This window comes from Hyla sarda, chromosome 1 (assembly GCF_029499605.1).
Source record: "Hyla sarda isolate aHylSar1 chromosome 1, aHylSar1.hap1, whole genome shotgun sequence".
Lineage (NCBI taxonomy): Eukaryota > Metazoa > Chordata > Amphibia > Anura > Hylidae > Hyla > Hyla sarda.
In genome coordinates this window covers 506,536,215-506,554,086 of record NC_079189.1, presented here as the reverse complement: position 1 = coordinate 506,554,086, position 17,872 = coordinate 506,536,215, and the positions used below count along the sequence as shown (strand labels likewise).

The 17,872-nt window shown below is 39.8% G+C and overlaps 1 protein-coding gene across 6 annotated transcripts in view; it reads left to right on the top strand.

Moving 5' to 3' along the window:
* Positions 1 to 17,872, top strand: part of PAM (peptidylglycine alpha-amidating monooxygenase) — a 214,696-nt gene that overhangs the window by 116,182 nt on the left and 80,642 nt on the right. For all 6 annotated transcript variants that reach the window (XM_056537530.1, XM_056537532.1, XM_056537527.1 and 3 more), the window contains exons 13-14: positions 14,848 to 15,035; positions 15,283 to 15,354. In XM_056537530.1, coding sequence (XP_056393505.1) covers positions 14,848 to 15,035; positions 15,283 to 15,354 — 260 coding nt within the window. The remainder of the gene's footprint in view (positions 1 to 14,847; positions 15,036 to 15,282; positions 15,355 to 17,872) is intronic.

Genomic DNA, 17,872 nt, shown 5'->3' with positions numbered 1-17,872 from the left:
GGAGGTATTACATGTTCAGTACTACTCTTAACCTATGTCACAGTTAACTGCTCCTTTGGACACCAAGTAAAGGCGGCTCCATTTTACTTTTTTAGGAAATTGCATGTACTGTACAGGACCCTGAAGAAACTCCTGTCCTCTACATAGACCATTGTTTCCCAACCAGGGAGCCTCCAGCTGTGGCAAAACTACAACTCCCAGCATGCCCGGACAGCCGAAGGCTGTCCGGGTATGCTGGGAGTTGTAGTTGTGCAACAGCTGGAGGCACCCTGGTTGGGAAACACTTACATATACAGAGATTTACAGCTCCCAGCAGCTCTTTCTTACTTTTATATGTAAGGATTTGCTTTATCTGTATTAGTCATCTACTTATTTTTCTTTAATCCTCACTTTTTCCTATTTTTGGATGACATTTTGGTGGCTTCAGAACCAATTACCAGATTTCCATAGATTTATGGACTCAACATACAATGGTTTCATCATACAATGGTTGCCCTGGAACCAATTAATATTGTAACTTGAGGGACCACTGTACAGTGTTGTTGGAAAGGATTTAGTATAATTACATTTTTACTGATTTACATTTCTGTTCATTCTGGGCATAGGAGTCCAGTGGGCGAGTATAATCAGTGATTGACAGCCTTCCCTTCCCTATATGAGATAGCTGTAGCCCAGAATGAACAGAGATGTCAATGAGTGAAATACAAGTAAATCTTTACCCACAATTTAATCAGCTTATCTGACTCTATCATATGTTTCCTGCAGATCAGACAATTCAGCAGATTTATCAAAACTTGGGCAAAGGAAAAGTTGACAAGTGGCCCACCAATCAGATCGCTTATTTCATGTTTCAAAAGCCTTTAAAAAAATAAAAGAATCTGATTTGTTGCTATGGGCAACTGGTCAGCTTTTTCTCTGCACAGGTTTTAATAATTCTCCCCATTATGTTTAACATGACAGGTTCCATTTATAGGGGTACAACGGTGAAAACCTTTTTTCTTTTAAATCAACTAGTGGCAGAAAGTTGAACATATTTGTAGATTACTTCTATTAAAAAAATCTTAATCCTTCCTGTACTTATTAGCTGCTGAATACTACAGAGGAAATTCTTTTCTTTTTTGAATGCTCTCTGATGACATCACAAGCACAGTTCTCTCTGCTGACGTTATAATAATAATAATGCTTTATTTATTTATTTATTTATTGTTGTCCTTAGTGGGATTTGAGCCCAAGTCCCCAGCACTGCAAGGCAGGAGTGCTAACCACTGAGCCACCATGCTGTCCTTAGCATACATCTGTTATGCATGGTTGCTAAAATGGACAGAGATGTCAGCAGAGAACACTGCTTGTGATGTCATCAGTGTTCCAAAAAGAAAGGAATTTCCTCTGTAGCATTCAGCAGCTAATAAGTACTGGAAGGATTACAATTTTTTAATAGAAGTAATTTACAAATATGTTTAACTTTCTGCCACCAGCTGATTTAAAAGAACTAAGGTTTTCACTGGAGTACCCCTTTAAGTTAAAAGGATAGAAAATCCTGCATTGTAAAATTGATCCTATGCTGCTTTCTAAGGCTATATTCAAATGCCAGAATGTCCGCATAGGAATAGAAGGCAATACATTTTGTGCGGAGTCCACAGAAAGAATGGACAGGTTTGTTCCTTTTGCGGACGCCGAAATTGGAATTTCAGTGCCAGAAACATCTGGCGTGGAATTTCCGCCTTGTGCACAGCACAGCAGAATCCCATTGAATACAATGGGACTCTGCTGCTGCGGAATCTCCATGCAGAATTCCAATGCGGAGTCATCAAGTAATGTACTGTGGCCATAAGTGGAATACTAAGTACCCTCTTAGGGGTAATTTATGATTGCCTTCTTGACATTTTTTTGGCTGCAATTTGGCACTAATTTTTGCACAATTTTTATGCAAACATTTTGCGCAATTTATGCAAAACTGACTGTGAAATGCATATTGACATTGCAGTGGAAGAAATTTACCATGTGCACCTTTTTGATAAAGGTGAAAAAAGTATGCAAGCGTTCCAAAAAAATAACCCAAGTTTGTACTATGTCTGCCTTGCCTTAGAATAGTTACATTTCTGAGGTGAATGTTGTGTGCCTTTTTGATAAATTTGGCACATGTAAGCCGAAAACACTGCAGAAAAAAAGGCAGGAGGAATGACTGCACACAGTCACACAATGATGAATCTGCCCCATAGTATTCATTTTGTATTTCTGGCTACTTTCATGCAACAGCAATAGTGATAAGATGGATTTCTATTATTTGAACAGCCAGTTTATGTTGTTTTAGTAGGGGGGGGGGGAAGGGGCAGAGGAGTGGCTGCTTAAGATCTCTGGAGCTGCTTATCTCAGGAGATGCATGAATCCAACATGATGGATTATTTTCCTTTTTACTTCCTTTATTACTAGATAGTGGGGCATCCATCAAAAAATGGAATGTCAATTGGCAAATAAAGGAATGGTACTACAGTGTTTAGATTAGGCATTCCATAGCCCAAAAATTGTAGATTTATTTACATCATCAGGGTTTTCTTTGTGTTTGTTGCTCTAAACATGGCTGGAGCAAATTTTCAGATGACGTAAAGAAACATCAAACTGGGAATAGAATAGGATCAGCCCGGAATGCTTTTGATTTCATTTTTGTATGAACTATCCTAAGTATAAAATTATGTTATGCTTATGAAGGATACGATCACAAGGGAAACATATTCATTTCAGATCCATTGTTGAAATGTTCAGATGTATGTAATAGAACAAACTCCAGATTTTCATTAACTAGACATGGCTAATTTTACCATATGCCCAACATATGCATAGCAGCAGACACACATAGACTTAGACTTGCTATAGAGAACAGAAGAGTGAAAATGTGTCAGAAAGCTGAGCAAACTTAACCGGTTTTATGCCTGTAGAATTCATTTATATTAAAACACCCTCTGCAGATACCAAAAAAGAACAGATTAGAAGAGATTATACAATGCATTTAAGGGAAAATCTTCAGACCCTTTCACCTTTCTCATTTTGTATGCTAAAATAAAAGAAAAATCAAGTTTTCCTTCCATCATTCTGCACTTAAAACCCCAAAATGACAAAGGGAAATCTTTGCTAATTTATTTAAAAGGAAAAACTGAAATATTGCATGGAAAAAATTATTCAGACCCTTTACTCTGTACTTAGTTGAAGCACCTTTGGCAGTGATAACAGCCATAAAATGCCATAATCTTTTCACATTTTGATTTGGGAATTTTCTGCCATGTAGTATGATGGACTATTGGTTGGCGAAGAGTCATTTTCAGGTCTCTATAGATATGTTTTTAATTGAGTTTAATTCTGGGCTCTGGCTGGGCCACTTGAGGACCTTCACAGAGTTGTCCCTCAGCCACTTCTGTTTTCTTGGCTGTGTGCTTAGGGTCATTGTCTTGTTGGAAAGGGAACCTTGTGTCCAGTCTTACGTCTAGTATAGAGAATATCTCCATACTTCGCTCTTTTCAGCTTTCCCTCGCCCCTGACAAGTCTCCCTGTCCCAGCCACTGACCCCCATCACTCCTGCCTCCACTGCATGATGCTTTCACCACCATGCTTCATTTTAGGGATGGTATTGGGCAGGTGATGCGCAGTGCCTGGCTGCTTCCAGACATGATGCTTAGGATTGAGGTAAAAAAAAATCAATTTTGGGTTTATTAGACCAAATAATCTTGTTTCTTACAGTCTTTTGGGTATATTTTTATACAAACTCCAGCTGGGTTTTCATGTGTTTTTTACTGGCTAGAGGCTTCTTGGTCATAAATCCCAGATTGAGTGCTGCAGTGATGGTTAACCTACTGGAAGTTTCTCCCACCTGTACACAAGATCAGCCAGAGTGACCATTGGGCTTTTGGTAATCTCTCCTACCAAGGCCCTTTTCCTGATTACTTAGTTTTGTGGGTTGAGGAGCAGCTGAATGAAGAGTCCTAGTTGTTCCAAATGTAGAAACATCTCTCAGATGATCTGGAGAAATGAAAGAAAAATTGCAAGTGTCATCGCATAGGGTCTGAACTCTTATACCCATGTAAAATTTTAACTTTTCCTTTAATGATAAATTTGCAAAAGAAATCTAAAAACACATTCTCGCATTATAGAGGTTTCACATTATAGGGTATAGAGTTGAGAATGATGGGTAATTAGAATTTATTTCATTTTAGCACAGGATGGTTGTAAAGACTTTCCAAATGAATTGTATGTATGCTACGATAAATTTTACTGATAGATGCCATATGTAGCACAACTGTAACTCCTTGTATATGTATTTTTCAGGGACCAGTGAGGATTATTTTAGAGTGCATTCACATAGACATGTTTTGCCATGGATTTTGCTTCCCATTTAGTTTCCCATTTACTTAAATGTGTCCTCTGCAAATGTGCAATAATGGAGGATTTGGATAGCAAAATCAGCTTTGCAAAATTGGCAGCAAAATACACCTGTGTGTACATACCCTTACATGAGTGTACAGCAAGAACAGAAAGTCTATTATATGATATACACTAGACAGCAAGTTTGACAACTTTACCAATATGGGGGACATTTATCATTGTTTGCTTTGGTAAGCAAGTTCTGTAGGCATTTTTCTTTTAGCTTTGGTTTTGCTTATGTGTGACTTATTTATCATACTATCACAGGAGGTTGATAAATTTGGGCTCACATAAGCAAAAAACAATAATCACTTTGGAATACCATTTTCTTAGCACAAAATAAGCACCAAAAAAAAATGTGTGTTTAGTAATTTTTTTTTTATCACTTTTTCCCCCTAAATGTACTAACCCATTTTTTGTTTGTTTTTTCTTTTCATTTCAGATCCGTCCTGTGGGCTACTTAAGATTTGGTGGACTAAGATGACCAACGTTTTTTTTGTTTAATATTAACAACATTTTGTAACGAGGGCTTGTGGTGTTTTTTGGAATAAAAGTTTTTAAAATGTTTTTTCATTTTTATTTTATTTACATTACAGGCTTAGTAGTGGAAGCCATCTAATAGATGGAGTCCATTACTAAGCTGGGGCTTAGCGTTAGCCCCAAAAACAGCTAGCACTAACCCCCGTTTATTACCCCAATACCAACCACCACAGAGGTGTCGGGAAGAGCCGGTATCAACAGACCCAAAGCATCAAAAATGGTGTTCCTGGCCTAGGCGGTAACAGGCTGGCGATATTTAGGCTGGGTACTGCCAGTAACAATGGTCCTTGCCCCCCCTGGTAACGTTAGACTGTTGCTGTTTGGTTGGTATCTGATGGAGAATAAAAATACAGGGAACCCTAGGCGTTTTTCTTTTATTATTTAATTATTTATGGGGGAAAAAAAAACGAATAGATTTCCTCATATTTTCATTCTCAGCTAAATACCAACCAAGCAGCAACAGCCTGACATTACCAGGGTGTGCAAGGACCATCATTGTTACTGGCCCTCCCCAGCCTAAATAATGCTACCACCTAGGCCCAAGGCCCAGGAGCTCCATATTTGATGCTCCAGGCCTGTTGGTAGTGGCTCTTCCTGGGACCCCTGTGGTGGTGGGTACCGAGGTAATAATTGGGGGTTAGCGCTAGCTGTTTTTGGTGCTTACTCTAAGCCCTGGCTTAGTAATGGATTCTGTCTATAAGACAGCTTAGGGTGCATGCACATTACCTTTCTTAAGATACGGGACCGTATACGGCTGGGGAGAGGGGGGCGGAGAGTCAGGGGCGGGGCAACTGAACGCTGCCATATGCGGTCCCGTATCTAATGTCTTTCAATGAGCGACCGGAGTGAAACGCTGCCTCCGGTTGGTTCCGTTTTGTCCCGTATATAGTTTCCCGACCTGTAGTCAACAGCGTTTTTAGGTCCGGTCGGGATACCGTATACGGGGCAAAACGGAGCCAACCGGAGGCAGCGTTTCACTCCGGTCTCTCATTGAAATACATTAGATACGGGACCGCATACGGCAGCATGCGGTTGCCCCGCCCCCGACTCTCCGCCCTCCTCTCCCCAGCCGTATACGGTCCCGTATCTTAAGAAACGTAGTGTGCATGCACGCTTACACTGCTACGCCTGTAAAGTAAATAAAAAAATAAAAAACTTTTATTCCAAAAAACACTCCCTCACAAGCCCTCGTTAACCATTTTATTAACATTAAACAAAAACAAAAACACTGGTCATCGTTGTAGTCCACAGGATACACGGATCTGAAATGAGAAGGAAAGAAAACCAGGGTAAAAACAAAATAGGTTAATAAATTTTTGTAACCCACCCGCACATTTCCCGCTCGCACCGCATGCCTACAACTCCTAGCATGCCCTTAGAGTGAGGACATGCTGGGAGTTGTAGTCCAAGCACCTTGCAGGTAGATGTGAGTGGGTGCCAGGGAGCGGAGCTGTGCAAAAAGTCGCACAAATAGTCTCACGTGCGACTTTTTGTGCGACTTTTTGAAAATGCTGTCATAGGCAAGTTTGTAAGCCAGGTCTGACCTTGATTACACTTGCAACTTTTTGAAGGGGGTTTGTGACTTTTATTTGCTTACTTTTGCAATGATAAATCCTGGAACACTGCAAAGTAAAAACTGAAAATTGCTTAGGTAGGGCAGATTGGTATTTTTTTGCTTACCCACAAAGATACATGCATATCTATATGAAAAACCTTAAACTTAACAAAGCGGTCAGATTGTGCCCATAGCCGCGAATGGAGGGCATGCCTTAAGAGGGCAAAAAGTTACCAGGTAGAATAAATAATAGAATTCATAACCATAAACCAATACCCCAACCACTAACACCAAACCCATATTTAGACTGTGACTTGAGTGACAGAAGTAAAATTTGCAAACTAGCTGTCCTAGTAATCAATGCCCAGTACCACGTAGCTATGGGTCACGCCCACTCTGGAAGAAACACGTCGGCACTGAACAGGATCGGGCTGCTGTACTAGCTAACATACACATCTTTCACATACTCTTGCCATGGTGTCATAGGTAAGTAAAACCGATAGATACCTGTCAGGCATAACATGAGACTTACCGAAGTCCCTTCTATTAAGAGGCCAAAAAATTAACTGTTGGCAAAAGAGACACAATAGCAAAACTACATGATAGACCTTCAGTGATAATAAACTTTTAGCGCCATGTCGCCTGAAATCAACTACACTTGAACAACACCTTACCTGAAGACTAACCGTACCTTACCATACTGCCAAGCTTCCGACTGAAGACTGGACTCAGGAGTGACATCCTGCTGTGAATGACCGATCACTTCATTGCCAACATGCCTGTAAACGTGACAGGTTTTAACATAACCATCGTACCTGTAGGCGTGAATGGTCTCTCTGCAACAATCGTGCCTGTAGACGTGACAGGTCTTTTCATAACCATCGTGCCTGTAGATGTAACATGTCTTCTCGTAACCATCGTGCCTGTGACAGGTCTTTGGGTAACCATTGTGTCTGTAATCGGACAGGTCTTTGCATAACCATTGAGCCTGAAGACATGACAGGTCTTTGGGTGACCCTTGTGCCTAAAGATGTGGCAGGTATGGAAGGTATACAACCACCTATGTATCGTGATGTTGATGCTCTGTAGACGTGTCAGTAACAACAACTACGCAGTGCATCCCCCTGCAGAGGAAGTAGGTATGACGGGTATACAACCACCTATGTGTCATGATGTTGTTGCTCTGAAGATGAGTCAGTAACAACAACAACTATGCAGTTTATCACTGCAGACCTGGCAGGTATGAGGGGTATACAACCACCTATGTGTCGTGAACTTGTTGCTCTGAAGAAGTGTCCATAGCAACAATTATGCAGAGCATCCCCTGCAGAGGTGGCAAGTATGATGTTTATATGACTGCTTATGTGTCATGATGTTATTGCTCTGAAGATGTCAGCAACAGTAGCTACACAGTGCATTCCCTCACAGACGTGGCAGGCATAATGAGTATGCAACAGCCTAAGTTACATGTAATCTGAAGACAAGTCAATAACAGTAAATATGCACTTTGTACCCTTGCAGACGTGGCAGGCATGATGAATACCATGATGTTAACAACTACTCGGGTAGTGCATACCCTTGGAGTGTAACATAACAAGCTTAACCAAATGCTAACAACTGATGACTGACTTGGTGACGTACATGATACGAATGCTATTGTTGCTAAGTGTAACATATTCACTGTAATAATCAATAGCCAGCACTTCCACTCAAACTAACAGGCATGGTGACACAACTGAAAAACATATGCGTCATTTCAAAGATATCTGACACATGCGTTGGACGACGACTATTGTAGTGTGAGTGTGCTAACCAATGAATGTTATGAACCTACCAAGAGTATGCATATAAATTCTGCATCGACATCTGTAAACCTATCTATGCCCAGTAAATGGTCAGTGACGTATGACTGATTTGAAAACTAAGAACCTATGTACCGTATAAATGCTGTGTATGACTGCACAGTGTAAAAGCAACACGAAAAGCTATCAATAATTAATCGTATAGTAGTATACCCATTATGAATGTATGCCCAGAATAATATACCGTATGAGTACTATGGGCCTATAAAAAACAGTCTAAAGCTATGAGAGTATGTACTGTATAAAGATATGGGCGTATGTACCGATGTGTGAAAGTACCGTAAATGATGAGCGAATATACCCTATAAACGATACAAGCGAAATTACCGTATAAGCTATGATCGTATGTACAGAAAAATACTATAAGCATATGTGCCGTATAAAATGTACAAATGCCATGAGCATCCAAACAGCACAAACACCATGGGCGCCCAAACACAGATACCACAAGTGCACGTGCAGCACAAACGCCATGAACACACATAACAAGCGCTTGAACAGCACAGATGCCAAGAGTGCGAGTGCATATGCCGCATAAACGCTATGAATGAATGAAAACTGATATCATATGAACAGTATAAATACCATGACCAAATGAAACAGTGTAGCTGCTATGAGCGTCAGAACAATATCATGTCAGGAAACGTATGAACAGTATAAATGCCATGAGTGTATGAGAGTTTGAAAGCCATGAGCGTATGCACAGTATACAAGCCAGCTAATGGACAGAATAAATACCATGAGCCTATAGACAGTAAGCAATAAACATATGAACAGTATAAATACTATAAGTGTATGAACCGTAATATGAACTGAATGCCATGGGCTTATGACAATATAAATGCCATGAACGTGTGAACAATATAAATGCCATGAGCGTATGAACTGTCTAAATGCCATGAGCATATGAACTGTATAAATATCATGAACGTATGAACTGGTAAAAATGCCATAAGCGTATGAACAGTATAAATGCCATGTGTGTATAAACAGTATGAATGCCATGAGCGTGTGAATAGCATAAATGCCATGAGAGTAAGAACAGTATAAACACCATGAATGTATGAACCGTATAAATGCCATAAAACATATGAAATGGTATAAATGCCAAAGCGTATAAACAGTATAATTGTCATGAGCGTAAAAACAGTATAAATACCATGAACGTGTAAATAGCATAAATTCCATGAGATAAGAGCATATAACAGTGAAAATATCATGAGCATATGAACAGTATAAATGCCATAAATGTATTAAGAGAAAAATTCCAGGACCGTGTAAACAATAAATGCCATGATCGTATGAACTGTTTAAATACTATGAGCCCATGAACAGTATAAATGCCACGAGTGTATGAACAATGTATTTATGAGCGTATGAATAGTATAAATGCCATCAGCATATGAACCGTATACATTCCATGAGCGTATGAACAGTATAAATGCTACCAGAGTATGAACCGTATAAACGCCCTGAGCGTATGAACCGTATAAACGCCCTGAGCGTATGAACCGTATAAACGCCCTGAGCGTATTAACCGTATAAACGCCCTGAGCGTATCAGCAGTATAAATGCCATGAGCGTATGAGCAGTAAAAATGAACAATATAATGCCATGAACGCATGAACAATATAATGCCATGAACGCATGAACAATATAATGCCATGAACGTATGAACAATATAATGCCATGAACATAAGAACAAAGGAAATGCCATGAGTGTATTAACAAAAAGAAATGCCATGCGCATGAGCAGTATAATGCCTTAAGTGTTTGAACATTATGACTGCCACGAGCGTATGAACAGTATGATTGCCATGAGCGTATGAACCGTATAAAAGCCATGAGCTTATGGACACTATAAATCTATAAATGTTTCTGTATGCACGGGTAAATACCAGATGTAAATGTGCGAAAGATATGCTACAAAATTGTCTCATTGACAGACAAGAGATACCACCCTACTAACAAAAGAGGTTGCACAGCACCCAAGGTGTGCCAAGAAATGACGTTATGCTGTATAATAACGTGCCCCTCATAAGTAAATGAGTGACCAGTACATACAGTGCGTGAATCTATATCATGTATTGTAAAAGCAACCAAGACGCAGGGAATCAGAATCAGACGATATATATATATATATTATTTTTTTTTTATAATCATGTCATAGTCAAGTATACATGAGAATCTTAGCGAATGTGTGCATGGTATAAGACTTGCCGTGACCAAAAGCCTGATACATGTGTTATGAAGTTTGTATACCCAGTATAAAACGTATTCAAGGTATATGTGTTGTAACGTCCGCACAATGTAGAGATGTATGCATGGAATTGTGATATATATGGTGTGGTAGCGTATCTAATCTATGTGTACTAGTGAATGTGCCTGGTATATGTATGCACGGTATGCTACTCCAAAGTACTAACTATATAACATACCCAAGGTATGGCAACATATCGCAGCCATGTGACTACTTTATGGGTGGAGTGATGGGAAAGTACTGTTTTCATGAGAATGTCCTTTGGCATGCCAGCAGCACAATGAAATGGAATATATATCATAGTGAAGTGCTTGTACAGTATGCATGCATAACATGTTGTTAGGCAGTGTTTGTATGAAGTGCCCTATGATGACCCTGCAGGCCGAAACACGTAGTATAAAGAGTGAAATAAAAACTGTGCCCACATCCTGCCAACAATCTATAGAAAAAATAAAGACAGTACCTGCAGATTACTCACTCTTCATGGACTGAAAGCAGGAGCCAAACCAGTGCTCTGACCGACACACAAAGTGCAGCTTACGGACAGCACAAGAACATGGCTATCGGATCCCAAACCAACCCTCCAGCAGAATCAAAAAGCTGCAAAGAGAGAAGGGCTGCAAACAGACCGCAGAAACGGTCTGCTAAGAGGTAATGAATTTCCCCGCATGCTGCTCTGGACAACTCATTGCAGCTACCCGGTTGTCAGGTACTGTGCAGGAACCTTCATCGCCCCGATCTGTATTTAAGACAACTGTACACAAGCGGCAGCCTCCCCACTGGAGGCCAGCCACGGTCTTGCCACACGGGAGGCGGGCGACCAGGCATCCCGCCGTGAGGCAGCCAGCGGGCTACGGGAGGCGCCAAGACCATGCCGCCCGACACAGCCCTCAGGAACAGCGAGGCTACGCGATGGGGAGTGGCTGTGAGAAGTACCAATGTGGCGGGAGATTCAAACACCAAATGCAGCCATGCTGCCTTCATCCGCAAAATGGCACGTAACGCCCCGCCGGTAGGTGCATGGGCATTAAATACCCCCACCCCCTATACACCACTCCTGGAAACCCTGCTCAGAAATGCAGGGGAGGGGGGGGGGGGGGCGAAGACATCCTCGCACAAACAAAGCCTGATAGGCTTAACACTTAAACTCCTTGATAAATCTCCCTCTATAAGTTCATTTATTAGACAGTTAAAGGGGTATTCTAGGATTTTTTTTTATTTGACTACTCTATTCACATTATTGACTGCACTATTCTTATGTGATTTTCACTCCAATGTTTATTTTTAACAGCATACAAAATGACAGTTGTCTCAGATTTTTCCCAGGTTGCAATGCGGCTGAGACCTGACTCACTAGTCAGCTGATGACAGGGAGCCTGTCTGCTTCAATGGGTGGAGTGATTGCTTGGTGGGAGAGAGATCAATCTGCAACTAATGCAACAGCTGTAGGCACCCTGATTGAAAACCACAGATCTTTTGAATGGATGCAGCTCATTTATGTTTCAATGGGTGGGGTGGCTGATGTGTGGGAGGGAGGAAAATTGAATTGTGGGATTTGTAGTAAAAAAAAAAAAAATAGTCAAACAGGAAATACCAGTTAACAAAAAAGCTAGCCACAGTGTTATGGTAATCTCGCAACATAGCCATTTAGCCCCAAGACAAGCGCAGATGCTTACGTTACTGTCTGCCAGGTACATACTAAAATCACCTTATGGTGGATAACCCCTTTAATACAAATTTTTATCATCGGAAACACATAGCATAGCGCACCACAATTATGTCTAACCCCTACCTCATTCTGTCTGGTTCGGAAAATTCTGTGTGTGATACCATTGTGGCTGTGACAGCTCCTACAGGGGCATAGCAAAGGGAGAGGCAACTGGCGAGTATGCCCTGGGTGCTGAAGTACTTGGATACAGGATGAGGGCAAACTGAACCTTTACTCCAGATGAAAGAAACTCTAGCTATGGGTGTGGCTCCTAAATAGGTTAGTCAAACAATGACAAATCTGCCTAGTGATGTCGGAATACATTGTTCCCTGTCTGTTACTTACTTGCAGATATGTCAAGCAGGAGATGGGAAAAGCTTTGTAATGTTCCTTGTGGCAACTACAACATTATCACAGATTGATTGGCACTCAGCAATGTTCTGCTACCCCAGTAATCTCATTTAGTAGTAGTAGTAGTAGTAGTAGTAGGCTATTTTTGCTGAGGGAAGCTGCTGCTAGGCACTCAATTTCCCTTCACTGGCTACTGTTGTGGAAATGGCATATCATATGGCACGCGTTTAAATGAATAGTTAATTATGTAAAGCACCGCACCTACAAGAGCAGAAGCTACAATGTGTAGCATACCATTCTGGCCTATAAAAGAGGTATCCGCCCTGTCATCTCCTTTTGCGCTAATAGAGCATTCATCTCTTATATCAAAAAGCATTTTTGTATGGCTGTGTTATCCTGACTCTTCATAATAAACTACAGCCTGAACAGAAATCGCCTATATAATAAATGAGAATCTGAATATTTATGAGGGAGCCATTACTTTTACAAGCGGCTTGACTCTCTTATCCCACCACCACCAGGGCCCCCAGGAGCTGGCATGTACACTTGACTTAAAGGTCGGAGAGAACTGTAGGGTTTTTGTAGCAGCGATGGTTGATTCTAAATAACCGGCGATCGTATTACAGTGTCAGACATTGCTTCATCTTGCCTTTAGCCCAAACAAAAAAAGAGTAACAGTGAATTCTGACATGTCTGTGTTCTCCTCTGGGCATTGTAAAAAATATTTTCCTATTCTATTATTTTCCCTACAAGTCTGGCATTTGCTTAAAAACACTGTGTTGTCTGCATGAAAGTAACAGGAAATCAATGGCATTAAAATAGTTATTTGAAATGTTTGTGCCGGAAGCCGGTCTCCTGTGACTGTGGGTGAATTTCTGAGCAGGGTATGTTTGTCTTCTTGTGTGTACAGGAAGAAAGCCATTAAAGTGACAGGTATTCTGTGCACACGGTATGGAGGAGACATTTTCACAGCATCAGTAGTGAAGGGCATAGGTTGGCGACTGACTCATGTGGTCTCTCGGGGGCTCTCTGAATTCATCGCATGGAAGAAACCAATTCCCTTTTTGGTTGCCCTTGCGTCTTTTGCCTCTGCCTCACACCATTACTGTTGCTATGGTAAATAAGTGAATCTTGCTAGACAGTATTGGGATATATTTCAAAGCCGAAAAAATATCCACCCCCACACTTCCTCTTGCGTTTTTCTTTGTTTATATCTTTTTTTTTTTTAATATAGGCTATGTGTTTTGTCAAGAAATATGTTCTCTTTACAAGATATCAATGAGAAGGTTTTGCTGGGAAATGCAGCAGGCATCTGATGTGTGGTCTTTCTTCCATGCCTCCTGTAGTAATAGTGCTATCACAGTTTAGTATTCATTCTGTCTTTGCAGGAGAGAAGTGTTGGTTACAGCTAGCAGGGGATTTATAGTGGGTGAAATATATTTTAATAATCCATTATGACCTAATAGGAATAGGAGAAGGTTAACCACTTGATCGCCTGCAATAATAGCAGCTAAATCTAATATATAATTAAAGGGGTTATCCCTTGGGGGTGCGGATGAGGGCAGAAGCGTTTAGCGTGAAGAGTCTCACTCTATTCTGGAGATCAGATCAACTGGGGTGGTCCTGGAGGTCAAACCCCACACCATCAGTTACTTATCCCCTATCATGTGGATAGTAGATAAATGTTTAAAAGCTGGATAACCTATTTAAGTTAAATTTTATTTGCAGGAACAAATTTAGCAAAGTTTTAGTTTTTTGTGTGTGTACCACAATGGATCTTTAGTTCTGAAGAGTGGAGAGCTACTGCAAACCATACAGCAGCTCACACTCAGCCAATGTATGGCCATCTTGCAATAATACATTTCTATTTTAGCACCTGCTGCAGGTAAAATATTTCTCCTCCATGTCATGATATCAGGCACATGTAATAGGATTTCCTTATTTCTGTGGTTTTCTATTAACCAAACAGCCCCTGCACATCAAAATTGTAACCTTTGATGAGAATGATACTATTTCCATTTAAAGGGGTACTCCGGTACCTTCAGGATCAGGTAACCCTTTAAAGAGAAAAATACATTACCATTAAGACTGAGACTGGTTAGATTTGTTTACTGTTTACACTGGGTTGCATCACTTTGATATTTATTCTTTTTTATAACAGAGGAACAGCAAGCGATGAAATGTGCAACCTATACATTATGTATTACATGGATGCTGCACATGCCAGTTCATATATGACATGTGTACGTACAGGGGACCCAAAACTATTTCAACACATCCCTGAAATAGCCAATATTCCTGTGCCTGTTAGCCCTGAAATGATGATGATGGGGCATGGCCATCACCATGGTAAGAATTTCAGCTTTTACAAAATATAGCTCTTCACTGTTAACTATATACTCTTTGGTGATATTCATCAAGACTTGTGCTATGGAAAAGTTGATCACTTCTTTAATTTTTCAGAGACCTTTTCAAAATTGAAAGAAGCAATCAGATTGGTTGCTATGGGCAACTGGTCAACTTTTCCAAGTTTTGATGAATCTCCCTCTTTTTTACTGTTTCTTGAGAATAATGTTATATTTTTTTACTTTATAAGATATGAAGGAACCAGAAGCAAGAAACATACAGGAACAGCCTAAAAGAGAAGAGGAAGAAGTGCTAGATCAGGGTATGTAATAGTAGCAACATACTATTAATAGTCAATGAGAAATTTAATAGAGAGTAATTCAACATACAGTGTCCTATGTCACATTGTATTTCATAAACAAATTTAAAAAGGACAATATATCATGGATATTTTGACTCGTAAGGTATTCCTCATCTTACTATTATATAATCCATAATACACATATCAATACGCTTAGTACTCCTTTGCCTACCCCACTGACTCTGTAGATGACTCCCTGTCTAGAGTACTACAGTCAATAAGAGAAGAAGGGCGAAAAAGGCATACAGGCAGAGCCACAATGGCTACAGCCATAATGATGTATATGAATGTGAGCGATGCAATGTCACATTTCATTTTATAATATCTCCAAGTACAAGAAGATATACTATATGCACAGCTGATTTATTTATTTTTTTAAGCTTGAATTAGTGTCAAAACAGATAAGCGGTCTTCGATAGCTATAGATACATTTGTATATAACGAAACAAGAATGTCCAGCGTCATACGTACAATTTCAGTTCTTTATTCTTTTAAAATCAGGAGGAGGTCATATTTAATATTTTTCAGGTATTGAAGTAAAAAAAGGGAAAAATCCCCTCCCACAATAGAAATGAAAATTGTCCCTTTTTCCCATTTTACCCCCAAAAAGTGCAAAAAATAAAAATGTATAAACATATTTGGTATCGCCACGTGCGTAAATGTCCAAACTATCAAACTATAATGTTAATGATCCTGTACGGATTTTATTCCCCAAAAAATTTATGAAAAGGGATCTAAAAGTTTTATATATGCAAATGTGGTATCGATAAAAAGTACAGATGATGGCGCAAAAAAGGAGAAATGAAAAAGTTATAGGAAAAATGAAAAAGTTATAGGTGGTCAAATTAGAGCGATTTTAGATTACTGATTTTGTACAAAAAGTTTGAGATTTTTTAAGCGGTGTAAAAATATTAAAGTATCTAGCAATGGGTATCATTTTAATCGTATTGACCCACAGAATAAAGAACACATGTTATTTTTACCATAAATTGTACAGTGTGAAAACGAAACCTTCCAAAATTTGCAAAATTGTGGTTTTCATTTAAATTTCCTTCCTAAAAAAATAATTATTTGGGTTCGCCATAAATTTTTTTAGTAAAATGAGAGCTTTCATTACAAAGTACAATTGGTTACGCAAAAACAAGCCCTTATAAGGGTCTCTAGATGGAAATAAAGTGGAGCAAAAAAGTATTTAGTCAGCCACCAATTGTCCAAGTTCTCCCACTTAAAAAGATGAGGCCTGTAATTTTCATCATAGGTATACCTCAACTATGAGATACATAATTAGAAAAAAGAAATCCATAAAATCACATTGATTGTTAAAGAATGTATTTTAAAATTATGGTGGAAAATAAGTATTTGGTCACCTACAAACAAGCAAGATTTCTGGCTCTCACAGACCTGTAACTTCTTTAAGAGTCTCCTCTGTCCTCCACTTGTTATGTGTATTAATGACACCTGTTTGAACTTGTTATCAGTATAAAAGACACCTGTCCACAACCTCAAACAGTCACACTTCAAACTCCACTATAGCCAAGACCAAAGAGTTGTCGAAGGACGCCAGAAATAAAATTGTAGACCTGCACCAGCCTGAGAAGACTTAATCTGCAATAGGCAAGCAGCTTGGTGTGAAGAAATCAACTGTGGGAACAATTATTAGAAAATGGAAGACATACAAGACCACTGACTATCTCCCTCGATTTGGTGCTCCATGCAAGATCTCACCCCGTGGTGTCAAAATGATCACAAGTATGGTGAGAAAAAATTCCAGAGCCACACGGGGGGGGGGGGGGGGGGGGAGAACTAGTGAATGACCTGCAGAGAGCTTGGACCAAAGGAACAAAGGCTACCATCAGTAACACACTACGCCGCCAGGGACTCAAATCATGCAGTGCCAGACGTGTCCTCCTGCTTAAGCCAGTACATGTCCGGGCTCATCTGAAGTTTGCTAGAGAGCATTTGGATGATCCAGAAGAGGATTGGGAGAATGTCACATGGTCAGATGAAACCAAACTCAACTTGTCGTGTTTGGAGGAGAAAGAATGCTAAGTTGCATTCAAAGAACACCTTACCTACTGTGAAGCATGAGGGTGGAAACATCATGCCAAAACATCACTGCTCTAGAGGAGATCTGCATGGAAGAATGGACCAAAATACCAGCAACAGTGTGTGAAAACCTTGTGAAGACTTACAGAAAACGTTTGACCTCTGTTATTGCCAACAAAGAGTTTAAAACAAAGTATTGAGATTAACTTTTGTTATTGACCAAATACTTATTTTCCACCATAATTGTCATTTTATGGATTTTTCTTTTCTCATTATGTCTCTCATAGTTGAGGTATACCTATTATGAAAATTACAGGCCTCTCTCATCGTTTTAAGTGTGAGAACTTGCACAATTGGTGGCTGACTAAATACTGTTTTGCCCCACTGTATAAAAGAGTTATGGATTTTAGAAGGCGAGGTGTTATAAACAAAA